Below are 23987 nucleotides of genomic sequence, written 5' to 3'. Positions count from 1 at the left end.
GACATTATAGTACAGTATGTGCCTGACCCAGCTCTCTGAGGAGGGCATTCCATAACCCACAGGCCATTGCTAAGAAACCCCTTTCTCTTGTAGCAAGGGCACTTGGATAAGGGTCTCCACTGCTGCCCTTGGGACTTGGATACGTACATATCGAATGAAGCAATACATCAGCCACTGCAGTCATAAGCCACAAACAACTTTGGCCCTATCTACGCTATGCATTTCCATACCACTTTAAATACAGTGGCACCTCGGGTTACAAACTCCTCAGGTTACAAATGCTTCAGGTTACAAACTCCGCTAACCTGGAAGAGTGACCTTGAGTTGAGAACTTTGCCCCAGGATGAGAACGGAAATCGTGTGCCGGCAGCCCAGCGGCAGCAAAAGGCCCCATTGGCGAAAGCACGCCTCTAGTTAAGAACAGTTGCAGTTTAAGAATGGACCTCCAGAACGAATTAAGTTCGTAACTAGAGGTACCACTGTAGTCATAGCTCCCCCAAAGAATCCTGGGACCTGAAGTATGTTTAGGGTGCTGAGAGTTGTTAGGAGATGCCTATTCCCTCTCACATGGCCACAATTCCAGAGTGCTTTAACAATCAATTCCTAATTCCAGGGAATTATGTTGGGAATTTTAGCTCTGTGAATGAAACAGAGCCGATGCTCCTAACATCTGTCACCATGCTTCACAAACTATGGTTCCCAGGATCCCAGTATGGGGACTCCATACTGCTTTAAATGTATTGTGCAGACGGAGCTTTGTATTGATTAAAAAGTATACTCCATTTAGCTGAGAATGACACAGTCAATAATTGGGGTGGAAATGGCAAGAAATTGGGCAGTTTTCAACCTTTATTTAATATCAGCCATTTGTAAGGCGAGGAATTTAGTCGTGCATTAATTAATGGCTTATGGAGCTTGCAGGACAAACCTTTGTGCCTTCATGTTGCAGCAAAGGCATTGACTATAGCATGAGCCACTGAGGACAAGAAATGTTCAGTTCTGTATTCCATTTAGTCTTCAGATTATCTTTTATAAATCTGAATTCACATTGCAAACAATTATATATTTTGTTCCTATCCATATATTTTCCAGTTATAGAAATGCTTTCTATCTTTCAGAAAGAACTCAAGTTTTAATGCAATTTAAAGGAATTTAAGCATAATCTAGCATCATTCCCTAATTGCTGCTCCTTCTGAAGATTGTTTCTTTTAGAATTCCTGAGAGGCTTTAAAACAAGAGCTAATTACTGACCATTTGGATTTAATTGGAATCTAAGTGGTTGCCTTTTGCATAAATCTGAAATTCACCCATGTTTGAATACCACAGCAGAGCAAGACACAAACCTCCAAGGAATAACATCTTGCCAATTCTTTGATTCATTCATTTTTATGCTGAAATAAAATTACAAGCTCAAGTAAGCAAATTACCTGAAGAAAGACCTCTCTCGCATCAGAATTTCCTATGGCACCAAGTCTTCTGATTGACTGCTATGAAACTATAGCAAAGCATGGAATCTGTCAGAGCCAGAAATTGCTGGATGCTGTTTACATGCTGGTGCAAAGCGGAGAGAAAAGCAGAGGCCTGATTTCTCACCCAACATTTCTACCGTAGTATATCTTATTATTGCAATACACCTTCATGGCCAGTTCTGAATATACCTGGGCAGGAGGATAACATATTCATGTGGCCAAAGACAACTGTTAGACAAAATAGTGTGCAGCAATTTCTCAGCTCAGCCCTGGGACCTGGGCTCAAGACATTATTTATGCAGTACTGATGGATGGGTGAGCCTACACCAAATCATGGAACTAGTTGGGAGAGCCAGCCCATTGGTGAGACAGGGTGAAGCACCCGCCTCAGGTGGTAGAAGCACAAGAGGTGGCGCCCTGCCTTCCCCACTGCTTCCATCTTCCAGAGTGCCCCAGCTCAGCTCTCACTGAGTTTGACGAGAGGGGCTGTTTCTGTGTACAACATTGCTGCTCATCTTCCCTGCCCTGGGGCAGAGAAGATGAGAGACAACACCTTCTGAACTGCCCTGGCTCTCACCAAGATTGGCAAATTGGGTGCCATTCCAGTGGAAGTGGGGGAACTGTGGACAGAAAAGATTATCATGGAGCATTGCGCATTCTCATTTCACCTCAGGAGGCAAAACACGATGGGCCTCGGCTGCCGGTTGATATGCTTGCTCAGTTAAGCCAGTCATCCTTGTGTTGGCTGAGAAACTAATGCCATGATCATGGGAGCTGCTGAGTTTGCCCAGCATTACAGAATTTGCTGAAAGAGCAGATTCATGAGGGAAACTGGAACTAATGTACATGATGAGTGACCTTTCTTGGCTCAGGACATGGGACCCTGGTGAAAGAAGAGTCTCTGTTTTTGGAAGGTAGGCTATCTGAAATTCCTTGCGGTGGTTTTGCTTTCTCTTTGAAGCTAGGGTTGATATTTCCAGTGAGCTGAGGGCTGGGACGGCAGTAAGAGTCTTAGACAAAGGAGAGGGCTTTTAACTGGAAGTTTTGGCCATGTTTGTCACATTACATAGTGGTGATATCATTTCTTTTATTATGTATTGTGGTTATTGTGGTAAAAAAATCATTTGCAGATAATAAGAATACAACAAAGGAAAAGAACAAAAAGAACAACAAACCCCACCATCAAATCAATTGTCTCCTTTGTCTTTTCAGGTACTCAGCAGAGGAAGGGAAGAAAGAAAGAGCATGTCAGATAAACTAGGAGGAACGGAGGTTTTGCAGAAAGACTCATATTGAACAGGGGCATAATGGGGACATCTGTTTTTAGTCACATATGCAACAATGTCCCACCAAACTGCCAGAATGGACTCTGATTCTGCCTTTCCTCCACAAAGCTTCAGCCACTGTGCTAATTTTTCTGACAATGCAATAAAAAAGCTTTTATATCAAGAGTCAATACTTAGTAAACATGCAGCCTTCCATCCACCATTGTGCTATTACTACGGTATATTTATTTTCTTTTTTCTATCAACCGCTTTGAGACCAACTTTTTAAAAGGGTATATAAATAAGTGGAAGAAGACTAAATATTATGTGAACTGATCTCAAGGTTCAGGTAATGAAAGAATATCAGGCACCATATTCAAATTACAGTATAAGAAACAGGAACCGTTGCATATGAAGACCTTTCTAGTTTTGCCGGCTTCGGGAGAGTTGGATAGAAAATATCAGAGACGAATATTATTCTAGTCCCCTGAAGTGATTAGTAGCCACAGTAAGAATCAGAAAAGCAAACCAAAATGGAAAAAATAACTAGACAAGCTATTAATGTAGCAGTTATCCCCTCTGGAAAATACAAACATATTTGATAAAGTGTGGCTCTTAAAGTCTAATCCTATGCACACTGGCAGCAGAGCACACAATTTCACTGCAAGCTTTCAATAGTAGCATATGGGAGTCGCCTCTTCACCATTCTGCTGAAGCTGTAGTGTCCATTGCCACTTAGATATATAATAATAATAATAATTTATTATTTATACCCCACCCATCTGGCTGGGTTTCCCCAGCCACTCTGGGCAGCTTCCAACAGAAAAATAAAATACAATAATCAATTAAACATTAAAGCCTCCCTAAACAGAGCTGCCTTCAGATGTCTTCTAAAAATCTGGTAGTTGTTTTTCTTTGACATCTGATGGGAGGGCGTTCCACAGGGCGGGCGCCACTACCGAGAAGGCCCTCTGTCTGGTTCCCTGTAACTTGGCTTCTTGCAACTAGGGAACCGCCAGAAGGCCCTCGGCGCTGGACCTCAGTGTCTGGGCAGAATGATGGGGGTGGAGACACTCCTTCAGGTATCCTGGACCGAGGCTATAAAGGTCAGCAGCACCACTTTGAATTGTGCTCGGAAAAGTACTGGGAGCCAATGTAGGTCTTTCAAGACTGGTGTTATGTGGTCTTGGCGCCCGCTCCCAGTCACCAGTCTAGCTGCTGCATTCTGGATTAGTTGTAGTTTCCGGGTCACCTTCAAAGGAAGCCCCAAGTAGAGCGCATTGCAGTAGTCCAAGCGAGAGATAACTAGAGCATGCACCACTCTGGCGAGACAGTCTGCAGGCAGGCAGGGTCTCAGCCTGTGTACCAGATGGAGCTGATAAACAGCTGCCCTGGACACAGAATTGACCTGTGTCTCCATGGACAGCTGTGAGTCCAAAATGACTCCCAGGCTGCGCACCTGGTCCTTCAGGGGCACAGTTACCCCATTCAAGACCAGGGAGTCCTCCATGCCTGCCCGCTTCTTGTCCCTCAAAAACAGTACTTCTGCCTTGTCAGGGTTCAACCTCAATCTGCCGCCATCCATCCTCCAACCGCCTCCAGGCACTCACACAGGACCATAACACATCAGTTTTATGTAAGGTCGCAGCATGTGGGAAGGAGCAGCAGAGGGAGCCAGTGTCCCAACCAAGTTTTTGCAGCCCATCATAGAATTTCGCATAGTCCTCAGCTGCTAGAACCAAAGCTCTGGAATAGCCAAGACAAATGTATTCTCTAAAGCAGGAGTGGAGGGAGTGTGGCTCCCTCCCAGTTCCAATCAGCCCCAGTCAGCATAGCCAATGGTCCAGGGTGTTGGGAGTTGTCTCCATCCATCCATCCATCCATCATCAAGAGGTCTCCATCCCCGCTAATGGTTTACCTTGTGTTCACACATTGGAAGCTTTTCTATGCCAGGCTAAAACATTTTTGTTTATCCAAGCATATTGCTAGCACATGCTTTAAAGTACTTAGGAGGGCTCTTCACCGGCACCCCTCACTTTCCTATTCTTTTATGTTTAACCCAACTTTGGTGGTAGGTACGGCCCAGAGAGCAACAACCCACAAAAGGCAGCATCCTGATTATGGAATTCCCTCCCTACTGAAGTGATGCTGTCCCCCATCTTGCCATCATTTATATGTTGCCTGAAAGCATTTCTCTGCTTCCAGGCAACTGGTATGCTCAGCAACTCTCTCTCTCTCTATATATATATGTGTGTGTATGTATATGTATATATATATATATATATATATATATATATATATATATATAATGAAAATATGTTTTCAGTGTTTAATTCCTTTTTTAATTAAAAAAATGCTTTATTTATGATGTTATACAACTGCCTCCTTTGGAAGGCCAGGATCAAAATTGAGGTTAATACTACTACTACTACTACTACTAAATAGATGAGAGAGAGCCTTGAAATTCTGAACAGAATGAAGGGCTGTATACATACATTTTAAATAAAAATGTGGTTTCTATTTATATTCAGGGTGATCCATAATAAGAGTTACAGGAGTCTCTGGGGCTAAAGACTTGAACCTCTGGTTCTGTGTTGCCTTGTCCTTGTGCTAAGCCACTCAGAGATCCTGAAGAAAGGGCTCCCAGCATTTAATTAAGTTGTCTCAGGCTCCGTATTAATTCTTCCAACCAAATGAATTTTTTCCTGACCTTAAAGGGTGATAAAATCTTCCATGTCAGACTTGGGTTTGCCAAGGCAACAGTTTGCATCTTGCATGCCCAGCTTATACCCTCTTCTCTCTTCTCTCTGCATAGTAGATTCCCTCCCCCAAGGAACCAGACCTGGGGACTCGTGCCTTTGTTGCACCTTACACTGCTGGTTTTCTAGCCTATCTACAGTTGAGCATCACAACAACAGCTGGATCTGTCTCTAAAATGCTAACCTTTGGGGTTTCCCTCTTAAATGAATTGCCTAGCTGTATATGATGGCGTCTAAAATAGAACACTAAAATGTGAACAACATATTGCAGTGGAGGGGGGTTCAATTTCTGACTGCTGAAATTCCACATGAGCTAACCTAATCTACACAGGAGAAAGATATACTGTTGTACTCTAAGAAAGGTGAAGGCAAGATTCCCAACTGAGTCCTTTCAATGGGCATCCCCAGCCTGGGTGTGGCACAAATAGGCATCTCCAGGCTCCCTTCCAGTGGTAGGCAAACAGGAGAACTTCCTCCTGCAAGAACTGCAGCAGCTCCTGAAACTGAGGAGTGCAAGTATGTGGAATTGTGCAGTCGTACTTGCACCATAGAGAATGTCACTTTGTCTGCTGGACTGGAGTATATGTGGTTGAAAACAAAATGGGTTTCTTTTACAGTGGTTACACAAAATCTCAATAGAAGCTGTTGGTCACATGACTATTCATCTGACAACTGTAATAGTCAATCAATGGGCTTTCGTAACAGGTGTGTAATTTATGTGAAATTGTTGCAAATTAAACAAATTACAACACAACCTGCAGGTGATGGACTTTGCAATATAAAACTCAGATTGCCACTTTTTGTCTAAAAATGAAAAACATAGCTCTTTGATTGCATATGGATTTCAAAAGAATGTGGCATTTTTATTCCTGCTCATTCAAAAGCAGATATTCTACAATAATCAAATGTGATGCAGCAGGCATTTTCTAATCCCTACATCATCATATCCTCATTTGGCTAAATGGATGTTTGCATTTTGGTACAAGCAAAGCTATCAATCAGTATCAATTCACATAACTGATAAATATATGTGTTTACTATATTTTCAGGACATTTGCCTTTTATTCATCTGGTGTAAATATATTTTTGTAACCATGGGTTTTAAGACAGTAATGATAAAGGGACTAATTCTCACTCACATATAGAAAACTGTAATAAGATGCCTTTGCAAGATTGATTAACACGTTGGCATTAAGCAGTGAAAAAGCACAGGACTGAACATATTCATTATAGTCAAGTTGGGCCTGCAAAAAATTTTATACGGCAGAGTGGAGTGTTCCTGCTCAGGGTGCCAGCCAGCCCCTTTCAAGGATGCTCTGTTCACATAGTTCTCAAACTTGCCTTGAAAATTCCTGAGCATCTTTGTGGACCACTTAATTGTTTTTCTCCCTGCTCTAGCAATTGTAATATATTGTTCTAGATGCTGCATGGTTTTTAATTGTATTTTATTGCTTATTTTATTTTTGATGTATTGTACAATATCCTTCCTATCACTACTGATTCATCTGGCCCTTCTAAACAAGTGAGAAGTGAAAGGAGGAGGAACTGCTTCCACCCACCTTGTCCTCTCTTTTTGGACAGCTCTACAGATGGAGGCCAATGTAGAAGGCAAGTTGATGAACAGTGATGACAGAGAGATGAAAGAGGTGGCCCCACTCAGACAAGGTGACTACGGTGGACAACTTCTTATCCAAGGACCCCAACAGCTGGAGCTCTGTGACATGAGCTTTGCGTGTATATTTCCACTTTGAGGGGTCAGGTTGTATCATCCACTAGTTAATCTCATCAAAGCCTCATAAACTGTTTGATAAAGTCTTGATCTTCTTCTCACTACAGAAAATGAAAATTCTTGGATATCAAATCAAATGTACAGTATTGGGTTCATGAACTTGGACTCTTTTTTGTAATATACATGAGAGTGTGTGCATATATAAAATAACATTTCTGCTATTACTGTGGAGTGCATTGCAAGCACATACATCAAAGGAAAGGCTTTTGTAACATGTACTTGGAAATCATAAAGTCAGTAACCCACTGAAATCAAAATGTTATATTGTCAAAAAGCCAGTCCATTCTTTATGTATAGAGGAAGTAAGTCTCTGATCCCCTATTCCAGTGCAATTTTATTCCATTTCAGTAAGGTTTTCAGAAGAAGCTGCCTGCATCAGTCGTCTTTGAAATGAATGGGAGTTTTACAAATTCACTTCAATGGGGTTTGTACAGGACAACTTCCCAGTAAATTGGGGGCACAGTACTTTGAGACTGCATCACACAATTGAACCTTTCATTTCTGAGAAGTTTTTATTCAGTGTATACTGCACTGACTTAGTGCTTGGAAAAATGGGTATGAAATTTCCCAAAAATTAAACCAAGGGTAAGAGCAATAATTGACACTACCTTAAGAACTTGGCATCTCCCCACCTCCTATGACAATATTCATATTAAGTTAATGTCTTTCTCAAGTTAGTCATCTTTAATAATTGCACTACTATTGCAATTCAACTGAAGTCAATAGTAGTTTCCCCACTGATGGAGCCAGACTTGTTGAATAAGAGAAAGCTGGACATTAAGAGATTTGAGTAGAAATAATTGCATAGCTGTGGGCTCAATTGCTGATGTTGACAAATCACCCATCTCTCAGGCTCCTCAGGGAAACAGAAGCAACCATTTGCCAAGTTATCGGTTACATATAGCTAGCTCTATATACATACAGTCATACATCCAGGGCCCTTTGCAGACATTCAAATGAACATGGTTAGATTGTGGATGGAGTTTGCCAACTCCAGTCTATGAGGTCTGATACTAAATACCTAGAGAGGATATAGTATGTGGAGGGGATGTTATTAGTGCTCTCTATGATGTCATAAGCATCTGCCAATAGGCATTTTGAAATTATTGTTCTTTTTATTGTTTATACCCCGCCCATCTGGCTGGGTTTCCCCAGCCACTCTGGGCGGCTTCCAGCAATATATAGAAAAGTATAAAATGCCAGATATTAAAAACTTTCCTGAACACGGCTCCCTTCAGATGTTTTCTAAAAGTTGTTTAATTCTTTATCTCCCCATCTGATGGGAGGGCGTTCCGCAGAAAGGGTGCCACTGCCAAGAAGGCTCTCTGCCTGGCTAGTACAATGGTGAGTCATCAAAGCACTCACAGTTGTAACAGAAGTTCTAGTGGTAGAATAAGGCATGTAAACATTACGCAAATGTATGTGGCATAGAAATGAGCTGTTTTGGAGGCTGCTTATTCCTCACCTTAGCCCTGAACACCTAGGTGTCATTGGTAACTTGAACACTTATCCCAGTTTTAACTCCGATACCAATCTCATCATACAGACACTTTGAATAATGTCAGTATCCTCGGAGGTTATTTATTTTACACCAACATGGCCCTGATGTCACCAACTGCTAGTAATTAATTCAGATGGCAGATCATTGCCTTATTGCTGAGTGTTATCCCTGTCATTCTGTAGATCTCAATGAACCTAGGATTGAACCTATGAACACATAGGGACTTACTTCAGATTAAACTTGCACAGCATTGTGCTGCATGCCTTTCAATTCCTTTCCACACTACATTCCCAAATGAACACTTTCCCAAGAGCTTAACCAAGCAATAGACATAATTGCAATCTTTAGCAAATCCTGCTAAGTGGATTTTGGCAGAAAACAGACTCACTTAAATAAGAAGAGATTTATTAATCAATATAGACAGGAGAACATATATTTTCAGTGTAATAAGAAAATAAAGATAAAAAGAAAATATTTTTTTTCTAGGACAGAATCAAAGCATGCAGCTGTATCTTTTCATGGGTGCAGATACTTCAAAACCAGGTCCTGAAGTTAAAAGCCAAGACCAGTTTCTAATAAGTGATAATGACATGGCAACAGCACAGCATGGTCAAAATTGCAACATTGGACGTGCAACTAATACACCTTCCACCAACAGAAACCCAATTGCAGTTCTACTTGCTCTACCTTTGTTTGTTTGCGGTTTTAAAAAACTTATTTGGGAATAAGTACTTTGGTTCAAGATGATGCAGATAAATGGAACAATAAGAAATTGTGGAGTGTATGGACAGTTTCTGCACCGGAGCCTGCTCTGCCATGTGTCAAAGAACAGGAAGAGATATCCCTTCTTAAGAAATACAATAGGACAGACTCGCAAGAATTCATCATATGAGGGGAAATGGAAGCTATGAAGCTCACTCTTTGAAATTCCCCTTGTCAGTTTGGGGAAGAAGATGTTGCCATCTGTTAATGCTGTCAGTTTTCATATCTGACTGAGCTTAACAGCAAAGTACTCCTATAGTAGACTAATTCCTGCTAAGTTACTAACCATATGATGTCATCCTGTGGTGTACAGTCTTGAGAAATTCGGCACAAATACCTTTTAGTGAGGTACACAAGTATATTCCCCACCCCAAACCCCCACTTAGCATTCTTCGTCTGATCTGGCCAAGAAGAGATTATAAGCATCTGCTTCTGTTTTCAACCAACTGCTGATTTTTATTTTATTTTAACTGGGAATTTGGTTAGTTTTCACTATGGCTCATCCCTGCAGATGCTGCTGTACAACAACTCATCATCATTGACTGTTGGACATGCTGACTGGAGCCAATGGGAGTTAGAGCGCAACAACAGCTGGTGGGCAATAAGTTTCCCATCCCTAGTTTATCTGAAGCCAGGATCGGAAGCTATTGTTTGCTCTCAGTTTGCTTGGACAAATCATGCTTTAAAATAACCATACAACCGGACAATTGGACAAAACAAATTATGAATAGTTGTAAATGGAAGTGGACATTTCCCATCATCTTCTCACAGTCACACTGAAGAGCGAGAAGGAATGGGAGAGCAAGCTTGTGATGCAACACTAGACTATGGTTTTGTATTATGTCCGTGCTTCTTTCTGGGTTCTGGAGTGCAGAGATTCAAGCTATCAACCTGATAGCTCCTCACTTTAGTGATCAGAAGAGTTAGTGCAAACCTGGGACCCTAACTTAAGTTGCTACAAGTGTTCATGTTCCAGTGTTTCTCCCATAATTTCTGTGTAGCACAGATGAGCCACAGCAGGGTCTTTGTATCACTCTTGAGTGGATGGAAGAAGAACAGGAAGAACACAGAGCCCCTTTCTGCCTTCTTACACAATATAGCCCCATAGAAACTATAAGGGTCAGTGTTAATTGTGCATTACTACATGGGGGGGGGGGAGGACAGAGATTTTCCAGCTAGCCAGCTAAGAACGCTCCTTAAGAATGAAATCAGGCTTCAGATACAGCACAGCAATTTAAGATGAATTAGGGCTGCTGGTCTGCCATTTTCATCTTCCATAATCTGATATAGTTTCCACAACAATTTCAGTGCAATAATTAAGTGTAACTAGTTCAGAGATTGCATCCTAAGCTCATCTTGATGTGCATTCTCTAAAGCAGCTCACACACTGTTGAACATATTCCCATTACGCATCAAGCTTCCATTTAATCACGGGGGGGGGGGGGGCTCATTGACTTTACAAGGATTATTCATGTAGGTAGAGTGCATATGAGTTCTCAGGATCAAGGTTACATAGGATGCAAGTGAAGGCCTTTCAGGAACAACACCCAAGATAACCTTTTGGCATATTATGGGCTCTTTCCATTACTTATGTTTGCATGTAGGTTCTTACAGAAAACTGTCTAGTGTGGACAGTTTCCCATGGCTGATCTCAAAAACATTCTTATTATTTATTGGATTTATATACCACCCTTCAACCAGAGGTCTCCGAGGTTCGCAGAAACATGGCTGTATGAGGATTATTGCTGCTTTTAATTTTTAATGCATATGTCCCTGCAGCATTTTTTCCCTTTATTATATTGCTACTGCACTGTGCTCTCATGTTATAAAGCACTATTCAGACTGGAGGAGATATAGGCATTTTCCTATACAAAAAAACAGTTACGTACTCACAAAAGAAAGATATGAAATAGCATCGCCAAGTCCCACTCGACTTGCAAGGAACATTTTGCCTGTTTTGTAGGAGAGAGATCCTTATCAGCATGAGAACAATTTTTCCTGGAGCTTAATTCAAATTATACAGCCACATGCCTATGGATATAACTGGATTCCTTTCCATTTAATAGGCCTTTCTTCACAGTTACAAAGCATTCAATCTCTGAGATAGTCTCACACTTTCCTGGTTAAAGGACAAACTTAACATGCATCTGTTAGCCACTTTGTTATGCAAGTTCAGTCAGCAAAAAGAAACATGTTTGGGAATCCTGCTTGAGTCATGTATTCTGCTTGTTGCTTTCCCCCAGTGTCTGCTTCCGTTTCTTTTGATACTTTGTATTCACTGTCTCACTTGACTGACACAAGAAGCCCACTGTGGGAAGAAACACTTCCTCTGAACTTTGCCTGGTTTCCATGGAGCAAAGTTTTCTCTTTAATTCTCTCTACAGTAAACCGCACACATGTGCAGCCTTTGTGGTGTATTTCTGCCAAGTAATCAGTATCAGTGTGGGGAAAAGAGCTGTGACACACCATCACCCCAATGGGTCAACAATACTGTACAATTTTTAGCTCCAACTCTTTGTTCAGATTCAAAGAAACACTTTCTGGCTTGCTCCTTGAAGTCATCAAGTCACACTGTTTCTTGGGTGCCATTATTTTTTTTTTTACAAAGAATAACCACACTAGCTTCAAATCCCCTGTCAGCAAGTACGGTATTTTAAATGCCGTATATTTTATTCAAGGTTGTGCTTTGTTAAATAGAGAGAAGCCGCCAACATTTCCCTAGTTTGACACCCAAAAGAACTTTATGTGAAGTATGAGCACTTCAGCACCATCAGTTTCAAGTGACTGAATAGAACCACCAGAACATAGTTGACTCAGAATTAATGTAAACTAACACCCTCTAACCTACTTGCTCTCATACACATAAACACACTTCTGTACTTTCGGTATCTTTCATTAATACTGGGGGGGGCAGGGCAGGGGATTCACAAACAAGAGATTTGCCACATCAAATTATATGGAAGTGGTCCACACAAACACACATGGAATTCAGTTGGGGGGGGGCAGGGAAATTAACCCTTTACTGCTCCATTCTTGCAAATGACAAACGGGCTTACAAATGCAAGGGGTGGGGGGTAGAAATCCATACACAGAGTGGTTTCCAAACCAAAGATAACCTGAAAAGGGAGCCCTAAAGGGAAACAAAACCGTTCCTTTTTCAGGGCTGAGTACTGAAGAGTGCAACTCACCTTAAAAAACCCCACACACACGCACACAATCTTTTGCTCGTTCTGTCTGTTTCTCAGACCTGAGTAGCTGCATTTGGAAAGTGGGGGGAGAGTGCTACTCATCCAAGAAACACGAGGAAAGAGAAAGCCAGGAGGCAATCCATAGACACCTCCCAAGGAACAGGGACCGACCAGAGCTGGGGGGTGGGGGAGGCAAGAGGTCAATTGCATGCACTGCAGCCAGCCAGCCAGCCTCTCAGCAGCCCGGGGCTACGAGTGTGCCCACTCACCCCCGCACACTGCGGACTTGGGCAAGCGCTTCAGCAGGTAACAAGTCAAGCTTTCCAAGTCATGTGAAGGATATAGACACATACACACATATAGCCGACACACAGAGAGAAATACATGTGCATAGAAGAATTATTGCCAATTGATTTTTCTCACAGCGTGGTTATGGGGCGGGGATGCCTTACCCCATTTTCATCCCTGTGCGTGCGATTTGTTATTTTAAAGGGTGGGGTGGGGAGAATGTATTTCGTGCACAAAAGCCAACAAGGCGGATTTCCCCTATGTAAAACAAATGCACACCCAAGCCCCGCCGTTCCGGGCCCCCGCCCCCCTCTCGCCCGGCACTCACCGATCCGGAGCACTTGCTGGGAAGTCTGGGGGACGCCTAGGCAAAGGTAAAGCAGGAGGAAGAAGAGTCCTGCGCCGGCCTCCATCGCGGAGTGCCTCGGCTCGCAGCAAAGGGGTCTCTCCATCTTCTTCACTCCTCGCCGGGATTCATGCTTCAGCCTCTCGGCCCCGCTTCTGCTCGCCCCTCATGCAGAAGCTGCTGCTCCCACTCGGGCAGGATCGCGATCCCTCATTCTTGCTCGGGGTTTTGTTTCATCCTGGTAAGGAGCGGCGTGGTGGATGGTTGGGGGGTGCAGGGGGTCGGATCGCGGCGTGTGTGTGTGGATGGGTTATATTTACACCATGAAGATCTGCCGATCTTGCTGCTTAAGGGGATCCACTACGATCTCTCCCGTCGTCTCCCACCCCCACTTTCTCCCCCTTTTAGTCCATCACGCTACCCCTCTGCATCCAACAGCTGTCGGGGATGCTGTCTCTCTCTCTCTCTCTCTGGGTGGGGGGTGGGGTGGGGAGAAGGAAGATTTCCTCCCAGAGATCAGCGAAGCGGTTCGTGAGGTTGGAAAGTTGCCGCTCGAAATGGCCGGCGACGCGGCTCCCTCATGAGACCTGCCGCCAAGTGCGAAAGTGTCCCTCGGGAGAAAAGGCGCTCGAGCGGGGAAAAGATCCGGGCTGGAGCGGGAGGGGAAGCGGGAAGGTCCCCTGGCCGAGGCGGATCTCCAGCAGATGGGAGCGGGGACCGAGGCGCAGCTTCTCCGTGCGCGCCTGCCTCCCTCTCTCTCTCTTTCCCCGCACAAACTAAACTACTTTGGGCGCCTTCGCTCCAGCATTGATTGATTCTCTGCTCGCCGCCTGATGATCCCGGCAAAGCTCCTCTCCGCATTGGCCGGCGCCGCTCTCGGGGCTCATTAAAGGGGACACTGTCAACTCGAAGCCGATCAATTGGACGGAAAGTGAACGAAAATCCTTTGGTGACGTCAGGCGGCGCAGCTCTCCTCTCCGGCCCACCCGCTTGGCATGTCTCTCCTGCCCCTTCGTCGGCTTCTACCGAATTAAATAGGCCTACTGAACGTCTATACTAAACCGGGGTCCCTCGGGGGCCGCTGCCAAGACTCAGCTCCGGGCATGCGGAGATCGGAGGAGACAGCGCCGCTGAGCATATGCAGAGTGCCTTTCGCTCGCCGCTAATTGCAAGCTCAACCCGTTTCGGAAACGCCGCTTAGAGGTTGCGGGGCTAAGCAGCGAGCCAGACTAAAAACTCTCCCTCCCCGAGGGTTACTTACTTTACTCAGCCCAGCAAGCTGCCCGGGGTGGAAAGTGGCGCGAGTTGAGGGCGCTCAGCGTGCCAGAGCCTGCAGCCACGCCCTCAATAAAGCTAGAGGGGCTGCGTTGATACACATATATAGGGATCAGCTGCGAGTCATGATTCGGAGGGGGAGCCAGGTGCTTGAAAAGTATGGCCTGAACCCAGCTATAGAATTGTGACGGGCTTCACTTTATTACTTCCCTTACGCTGGTATGTCGCGATCATAGTAATAACCTGAAAGGCTCATTCACTTGCCCGAGTAAGGACAGTCCATCAGTTGACCAAGTGCACCTGCAGATGAATTCATCGCTCCTCCTGCTTTTTTTTGGGGGGGGGGGGAGTCCAGAGATGGCTTTCCCGCGAGCCACTTCAGCAACCAACACCTCATATCCAGCATGCAACCTTTTTGAGAAGCCCATGGGACCTTGTTCCTTGCCAGGAACCTCAAGTGGCCATGCTAGACGATTGGCAAATGGGAGGTTGCGCGAGAGTCAATGACAGGCAGAGCCACCTCCTTCCTACAAGTAGGAGACAGAGGAAGTTGGCAGGCAGGGGTACCAACGTGAATAAAATATGGGGGCGCAGGTAAGCCCCACCCCATGCAATCAGTCACAAGATGTGGTACACACCATTTGAATGGGAATGCACACATATTTTACTGGGGGGGGGCAAAGGAACTTTAGCCCCTGGGAGTTGGCTCCTATGCTCCCAAGACTGCATGTAAGTAAGATGACAAGCAGGCTGAGGTTCATCATCATCACTTTTAATTTGTATACCGCCTTTCTATCATACAATACTCAAGGCGGTTTACAAGCTGAAGAAACAGAATCTAATGAAATACAAAACACCCTTATAGCAATCTAATGCAATAAAAAATGTGATAATAAAACATAGCTTTAAAATAAGAAATCAAATAATGTAACACTCAACAATCATTAGAATAGTATAGAATAATATCAGCATATGAAAATTAAACAGAAACCCACTCTTAACATTTACAATAAATAATTTCAAAACAACAGTCAATAAAACAACAGCAAGCCACAGTGCATAAAAAAAATTCAATACAAATTGAAAAACAGAGACTGGAGGGTGAGGCAAGGCAGGTGGAAGAAGACCTTGCCTGATGGAGCCTCTCCCCTCACAGTTCTTCCTCCAGGAACAGCTTCCTTATGAGGAGTCCCAGGGCCATGGGGGAGGCAAGGCAGGTTGGTGGGGCAATGCCCCTGGACGGATGGTTAAGTCAAGTCAAAGGCCACTATGGGGTGTGGTGCTCATCTCAAGCCTCCACTGCAATTTGCCTGCTGCTGCTTGGCATTCCCACATGGGCCAAACCATGGCTTGGGTTTCTGGTGGACAAAGCAGTTGCCCTTTTTCACAACCACATTAGTGGTAACCTCCTGAACCCACTAGTAACCTTCTGAGTGCACCTGTTTTCAGTTTGTGGCAAGCTATGGTCTGGATTGCAGGGTGGCGCTGTGGGCTAAACCACTGAGCCTAGGGCTTGCTGATCAGAAGGTCGGCGGTTCGAATCCCCACAACGGGGTGAGCTCCCATTGCTCAGTCCCAGCTCCTGCCAACCTAGCAGTTCGAAAGCACATCAAAATGCAAGTAAATAAATAGGAACCGCTACAGCGGGAAGGTAAACGGCATTTCCATGTGCTGCTCTGGTTTGCCAGAAGCGGCTTTGTCATGCTGGCCACATGACCTGGAAGCTACACGCCGGCTCTCTCGGCCAATAATGCGAGATGAGCGCACAACCCCAGAGTCGGTCACGACTGGACCTAATGGTCATGGGTCCCTTTACCTTTTACCTGAACCCACTAGTAACCTTCTGAGTGCACCTGTTTTCAGCTTGTGGCAAGCTATGGTCTGGATTGCATCTCAGAGGCCATATTTATTCTAGTTGCAGTGAGTCCCTATACTGTATGTTCTCCATGGAGCTGACTACCAAACAATCCTCATGCAAACATAGATTTCCTAATGAACAGGGTTTATTCAGAATTGGCTTACTGGAGACTGAAAATATAAGATAAAAATCAGGCTCCAAGATGTGGGGAGTTCTGGCCTGCCATGATCAGTTCCCTGCAACGCAGCATTTAAAAACATAATTTACAAACACTTTGCAAGGAATTTACCTGTGAATTCCATGAAAATATGAATCAAAGGCAGCAGCATTCATGTGGGACCCGCCAATATATTGTCGTTTCCACTGACGGAATATGACTGAATGATGATTAACAAGTTTTATTTCCACTGCTCTCCTGACTTGATTCATAATGGGGATGCATGGACAAGTATCAATTTAAAAGTCAGTCACCATACTATCCACTTCATTGACATAAGGCAATGTTTCTCAAGCAGAAAATTACAAAATTGAAATGGAAAATGCACTGGCTGTACTAGTAACTTATTTTACTCCTAAAAATCATGTAAATGCTTTTTCACACAGGAAGCAAAGTACAAGAAAATGAACAAGTATAACAAAACATAGGATATTTGTTACTGCCAGCTACTGAATTCATGTATGATACAAATATTCAAAAGTAAACACTAGACTATTCAAATGCTACAAAAAGGCTTTGATTAGGGTGCTCATCAATGGCTCCTCCTCATCCTGGAAGTGGGGTGCCACAGGGTTCTATCTTGGGCCCAGTCTTATTCAACATCTTTATCAATGACTTGGATGATGGGCTTGAGGGCATCCTGAGCAAGTTTGCAGATGACACCAAATTGGGAGGGGTGGCTAATACCCCAGAGGACAGGATCACACTTCAAAATGACCTTAATAGATTAGACAACTGGGCCAAAGCAAACAAGATGAATTTTAACAAGGAGAAATGTAAAGTACTACACTTGGGCAAAAAAATATGAAAGGCACAAATACAGGATGGGAGACACCTGGCTTGAGAGCAGTACATGTGAAAAGGATCTAGGAGTCTTGGTAGACCACAAACTTGGCATGAGTCAACAGTGTGATGCAGCAGCTGAAAAAGCCAATGCAATTCTGGGCTGCATCAATAGGAGTATAGCATCTAGATCAGGCATCCCCAAACTGCGGCCCTCCGGATGTTTTGGCCTACAACTCCCATGATCTCTAGCTAACAGGACCAGTGGTCAGGGAAGATGGGAATTGTAGTCTAAAACATCTGGAGGGCCGAAGTGTGGGGATGCCTGATCTAGATCAAGGGAAGTAATAGTACCACTGTATTCTGCTCTGGTCAGACCTCACCTGGAGTACTGTGTCCAGTTCTGGGCACCACAGTTCAACAAGGATACTGACAAGCTGGAACGTGTCCAGAAGAGGGCAACCAAAATGGTCAAAGGCCTGGAAACGATGCCTTATGAGGAACGGCTTAGGGAGCTGGATATGTTTAGCCTGGAGAAGAGAAGGTTAAGGGGTGATATGATAGCCATGTTCAAATATATAAAAGGATGTCATATAGAGGAGGAAAATAAAAATTTATTCCTTCAGTAGCACCTTAAAGACCAACTAAGTTTATATTTTGGTATGAGCTTTCATGTGCATGCACACTTCTTCAGATACACTAGAAACAGAAGTGTCAGACCCTATATATATACAGAGGGTGGTGGGGGTGGGTGGGAATGGGAGATGGGCTGATGGGAGTGGTAAACCTGTAGATGGGTGTTAATGGCTGCTGATGGCTGCAATTAGTCCTGGGCTGAGGTGCTAAAGAAAGCTTGATCATGCATAATGAGATAAGAATCCGATGTCTCTATTCATCCCAGGTGCTTCCATGGTTTTAAGCTTGGTAATGATTTCCAATTCAGCAACTTCCCTTTCCAGTCTGTTCCTGAAATTTCTCTGTAATAAAACAGCTGCTTTGAGATCTTGTATAGAATGTCCTGGGAGATTGAAGTGTTCTCCTACTGGTTTTTCAGTCTTATGGTTCCTGATGTCAGATTTATGTCCATTTATCCTTTGGCGTAGGGTTTGGCCTGTTTGTCCAATATAGAGAGCTGAAGGGCACCGTTGGCATTTGATGGCATACACAATGTTAGAAGATGAGCAATTAAATAGTCCTGAGATGGTATGTTGGATGTTGTTGGGGCCAGTAATGATGTTGTCCGGGTGTATGTGGCAGCAAAGTTGGCATCTGGGTTTATTGCAGGCTCTGGTACCAGTGTCCATGTTAAGTCTGGTGGTTGTATTATTGTGGGTGAGGAGCTGCTTGCCAAGTGTGGTGGAGTCTCCTTCTTTGGAGGTCTTTAAGCAGAGGCTTGACAGGCATATGTCAAGAATGCTTTGATGGTGTTTCCTGCTTGGCAGGGGGTTGGACTGGATGGCCCTTGTGGTCTCTTCCAACTCTATGATTCTAGGGTTCAAACTGTATTACTATGCTAGGCTGTACCAATTAAGGATGATGTGAGGATTTAAAATTTTACCAACAGTAACCTTAGGCATAAGTCTTGCTTAACTTTTAAGTACTTGCTTTGTTATAGCAGGGGGTAGAAAACACACTGTAAATCAAAATAGACTGTGTGTGAAAGGTACAGGCAATATTTGCAAATTTGTTTTAAAAGAGAATGTCATCCGTTCTTATTATGGCTCTCCTGGAGATTTTTAGCCTCTGGACCTCTTGAGTCAACAGTTCAGAATTCACATCAGTTCTTGAATTAGTATCCAGTGGCAACACTATATTTCAGTGCACTTGGAGGACTGCATTGTCTGAAGTACCAGCCTAGGTTTCAGTTCACATCCAAATCATGTTCGCTGTTGCCTTTCTCTGGCCAGCATCCTGATGTACCCTCAAATGAAACAAACAAGAGTCAAGAGGAAATCCCAGCTCTTTTCTGGCCAGTGCTCCTTTCTGTGTTGAGCAGATTTCAGCGCCCAGAGCCTTTTGCATGTGAGATGCTGTTCAGAGCAGGCTGACTGCCACATTTGCTTACTCATTCATTGCACTGCCAATATTTAATTCCATGCATTAGTAAAATGCATTGGAATACCTTGAGAATGTTCTAAGCTCCAAAGGCACTCCATGCTCGCAAACCACAATGCTTGCAAGCCGCTTACAATGTGGAACCTGCCAACTGCATGCAGAGCCTTCGCAGTAGTGGTTGCCAGGCATGCGTAGCACTGGCAGGGAGTCTCTCTGTGTGATCAGTCCAGGCGAATCTATGTCTCGACTGATGCTTGCAAACATTATGGCTCCCCTGCAAGCAGCACCAAACAAAAGCCCCTTTCCCCAGGGCTGCAGCTTTTCATCAGTAGCTTAATCAACTAAATTGATCAGTTAATTGCTGGGGGACAGTTTTAATTGATGAGGACAGGTTGTAATCAATTGGGTTGTGAGTTAAGGGCACACTTCTTGCTTTGGCTACTTTGGTTCTGGTGTGCTATCATAATAGCAAATTAAAGGGGGGAATTAAGACTGAGTCTCCTTCTAACAGTGCTCTGGTCCATGGGGTCATGAAGAGTCGGACACAACTAAACGACTAAAGAACAACAACAAGAACTGAGTTAAGAGCACACTTGGCTTTAGCTACTTTGGTTCTGGTGTGCTATCATAATAGCAAATTAAGGGGGGGGGAATTAAGACAGTGTCTCCTTCTAACAGTGCTCTGGTCCATGGGGTCATGAAGAGTCGGACACGACTAAACGACTAAAGAACAAAAACAAGAACTCCTTCTAACAATGCGTAGCCGTCCTGTTTGTTATACTGGAAGTTATTTAGGATCGTAGGGAGCTGCCTTATGCCAAGTCAGACACTGGTCTACTTTGTTCAGTATTGTCTTCAATGACTGGCAGTGGCTCACCAGGATTTTAGACAGGGATCTCCTTCAGCCACACCTGGAGATGCCCAAAACAGAACCTGGGACCTTCAGCATGCAGTGAAGATGGTCTATCTATCACTGAGCTGCAGCCCTCTCCAATAATAATAATAATAATAATAATAATAATAATAATAATAATAATAATAATAATAATAATATATTTATACCCCGCCTATCTGGCTGGGTTTCTCCATCCACTCTGGGTGGCTTCCAACTGAATATTAAAAACAGTACAGCATCAAACATTAAAAACTTCCCTAAACAGGGCTTCCTTCAGTTGTCTTCTAAATGTAAAATATACTTCCTTTAAACCTCAATAAAGGCAATTTAATGGCCAACAGTCCAAATAATTGCACCATTATTTCCACATCTCCAAAGGTGCTTTGGGTTGTTGTTGTTGTTTAACAGCAGCCCCCATGTTGCATGCCTCATCATAATTTTTGGCACAGCAGAGGATTTCATAAGTAGCTAGTGAAACAACATGGGGATCTTCTCCCTAAAGGAAAACACACAAAATCTCACTGGACATGTCAGTCCATGGGCATACGTAGTGCAGGCCTCTGAATTCGGCCACTGAAGTTTTGGTAATATGGAAATAAAATATGCAAATATATTTGAATAGAATGAATTGATTAGCGAGCAGCACAATCCTGCACAGAAGTTCCACTGAGCTCTGAGGTAACTGTTCATAGGCCTGCAGCCTAAAAATATTTAATCAATTTGAACTGGACCAAATTGAACAAACATAAATGTTATGCCCCTTATATGTCCCTTTATATTAGAAATGGGAGCTTACTTGCAACAACACAACCAATTATTTTAGGTTGCTTAAAATGTATTGCTATTGTTGTTTCAAGTCATGCCAAAATTGCTACGGCAACTTGGCCTATTATGGGAGTAAATTTGACTTTTATTTCAAGAGTCCAGCTTAGGGTAGTCAAATGAAGGCTATTTATATGTCCTACATTATAAACTTTATCCCTGTAGCTTTGATGTAGGACTGCTACTGGAGCGATCCTGAATGCATCTGTTCAGACTAATGAGACAGACATTCACAGCTGAAGAATTAATGTCAGGCATTCCTCAGGCTACAATACCTACTCAGCAAAGTGAAAGAGAAGATCAACAGGGCCAGACATATTCAGGAACCATCGTCTACATGACAGACCTAGAAGAGAAAATTGCAGGACACTACTTGTGTTTTGAATTATGGTGCTGGAGGAGACTTGAGAGTCCCATGGACTGCAAGAAGATCAAACCTATCCATTCTGAAGGAAATCAGCCCTGAGCGCTCACTGGAAGGACAGATCGTGAAGCTGAGGCTCCAATACTTTGGCCACCTCATGAGAAGAGAAGACTCCCTGGAAAAGACCCTGATGTTGGGAAAGATTGAGGGCACTAGGAGAAGGGGATGACAGAGGACGAGATGGCTGGACATTGTTCTCAAAGCTATGAACATGAGTTTGACCAAACTGCGGGAGGCAGTGGAAGACAGGAGTGCCTGGCGTGCTATGGTCCATGGGGTCACGAAGAGTCGGACATGACTAAACGACTAAACAAAAAACAACAACTTGTCACTACTGTGAAAACTCTCAAACTTATCAGTGACCTGCAGCCTATTGTGAACAACGACATGCTTATTAATACAAAAATATCACATTCCAATATCTGTTGGAGGGGGGAATGTATTGTTTCTAAGAAAGAAAAGAAAACAAACAGCCCAAAATAAAGTGTGTTGAACCAGCTTCTAAATGCTTAGAATATAGCTCACCAAAGCAACATTACTGGACACAATGTTTAACTGAACTATGGAACTGTTGAAACGCTACAAGCAGCAAATTATTTAAAAAATATTTATGATGGGAAGTGTAACATTTACTTTAAATTGATCCAGAGTATTTCTGTTGTGGGCGTTACAGGTTTGGCACACAATGTTCTAAAACACTGAACTTTTAGCAACCTTCCTTGTTGAACGTACCTTTCAGCATTCACTTATTATCTTTATATATTCACTTATTATTGATTTCTCCTTATACTTCTTTTCTCCTCACCTCAAGATTAATTTAGCATATTGTATACACATCTACTCTGTCCTTTGTACCTCGCTTAGAATCAATATATGATTCTAAACAGTTTCCTCTCAGATTCTAATGCTTTCCAGACTTCTTATATCCGCCCCACTTCTTAGAAACATACGTACACAATCTTCTGACCCCCAACCCAGAAATTCTAATTTATTGTCAATGCATACTGAGTTTCTAAATAAATAAATAAATGCTGGCCACAAATGTTATTACATTAACAGTGTTTGGGAGCCAACCCACTATTCTCTCCCCACCCCTCAGTACCAAAAGATAGATAGAAAGAAAGAAAGAAAGAGAAATCTGTTTTCCTATAGAATTACTTCCCAGCTATGTCTGAATTAGATACGTATGGAATAATATATGGTTTTTCTTTTCTTCAAAACCCAAAGCTTCATAAATTACATTTTGTCATGACTAATGAGTCAACATCATTGGCAGTTTGGGGTTCTTGCCGTTATACGAAGTTGTACAATCTAAGCCAAGATCTGGGAGCAGGAGCAAGATAAAGTCTGAGACTGCTAGTGACTGGCAAGCAGCTGAGAAGCCCATCATAGAGGCAAGAAGCAAAGCCAAAAGCAGTGACAAACCCTCATCACCAACTGTGGAATCCTTTCAAGATCACAAGAGTGGGAGTGTAGTCACGGGGCAGACCAAAGCCAGCAGCCAAACAACCAACTGGTGCAAAGGGGAAGGAATGACTAAGGTGCAGTGCAGCCAGAGAAGAGAGACAGACTCAAGTCAGTGGGTGCAAGCAGTCAGAGTAGCAGGAATGTGATGAAGGGAAGGATGGAGCAATGTGTGAAAACCAGCTGTGTAGGAGGCATATCTAGGCAGCAGGGGCACAGTTATGTCAAGGATGCTGTCAGTGCCACTCCCTCCCCCACCTCCACTATCTCCAACCTGCAACTCGAATTGAGAGATAAAACTTGTATCAATCTGCTAACTAGATCAAGAGCTTCTATTCTTGTTGTGTTTGTGATTCATGGTGAGCCAACATTATGTAATCGTTAGAGTGTTAAACTAGGTGCAGGGAGGGCTGGGCACCAAATCCTCAAGCAGCCATAAAGTTGCCCGCCACTATCTCTCAGCCTGACTGACTTCACAGGATTGTGATTTTAAAAAACGAGGAAGTAGATACACGTGTTCACACACTGGTTTGAGCTTTTTGGAAGAACAATAAGATAAATTTGTAATGAATAAATAAATCCCAATGAAACAATTATTTAAATCAAGCAGCTTCCCTTAACTTTGTCTCCCAATACCTAGTTCTTTCATTCTTCATTTGATTTCCACCCCACCCCACCCCAAATAAAAACAGATACAATTAGTAGTATATGGATTGGTAATGGGCCGCACAGACTTCAGCTCTGTTGTTTGTTTTGTTTTATCCTTGACTTTGGATTAATTCACATTCTGTCCACTCTGTTGTGTTGCTGCATGAATGAGTTCAGTG

The 23987-nt window shown here is 43.4% G+C and overlaps 1 protein-coding gene across 4 annotated transcripts in view; it reads right to left on the bottom strand.

Moving 5' to 3' along the window:
• Nucleotides 1-23987, bottom strand: part of GRIK1 (glutamate ionotropic receptor kainate type subunit 1) — a 260499-nt gene that overhangs the window by 130541 nt on the left and 105971 nt on the right. For 2 of the 4 annotated variants that reach the window (XR_015949577.1, XM_035115111.3), the window contains exon 1: nucleotides 13350-14298. The exons of 1 other annotated variant lie outside the window; for it this stretch is intronic. Coding sequence is in view for 2 of the 3 variants with exons in the window: in XM_035115111.3 (XP_034971002.1) it covers nucleotides 13350-13473 (124 nt within the window). In the remaining variant the exon portion in view is untranslated. Of the gene's footprint in view, nucleotides 1-13349; nucleotides 14538-23987 lie in introns of those variants that run through there. One more of the 4 variants, XM_035115110.3, reaches the window with a different exon arrangement.

The sequence above is a fragment of the Zootoca vivipara genome, chromosome 4 (genome assembly GCF_965207765.1).
Source record: "Zootoca vivipara chromosome 4, rZooViv2.hap1.1, whole genome shotgun sequence".
Taxonomy (NCBI): Eukaryota; Metazoa; Chordata; class Lepidosauria; order Squamata; family Lacertidae; genus Zootoca; species Zootoca vivipara.
The sequence above is the reverse complement of the archived record's forward strand: the minus strand, read 5'-3'. Positions and strand labels throughout refer to the sequence as shown.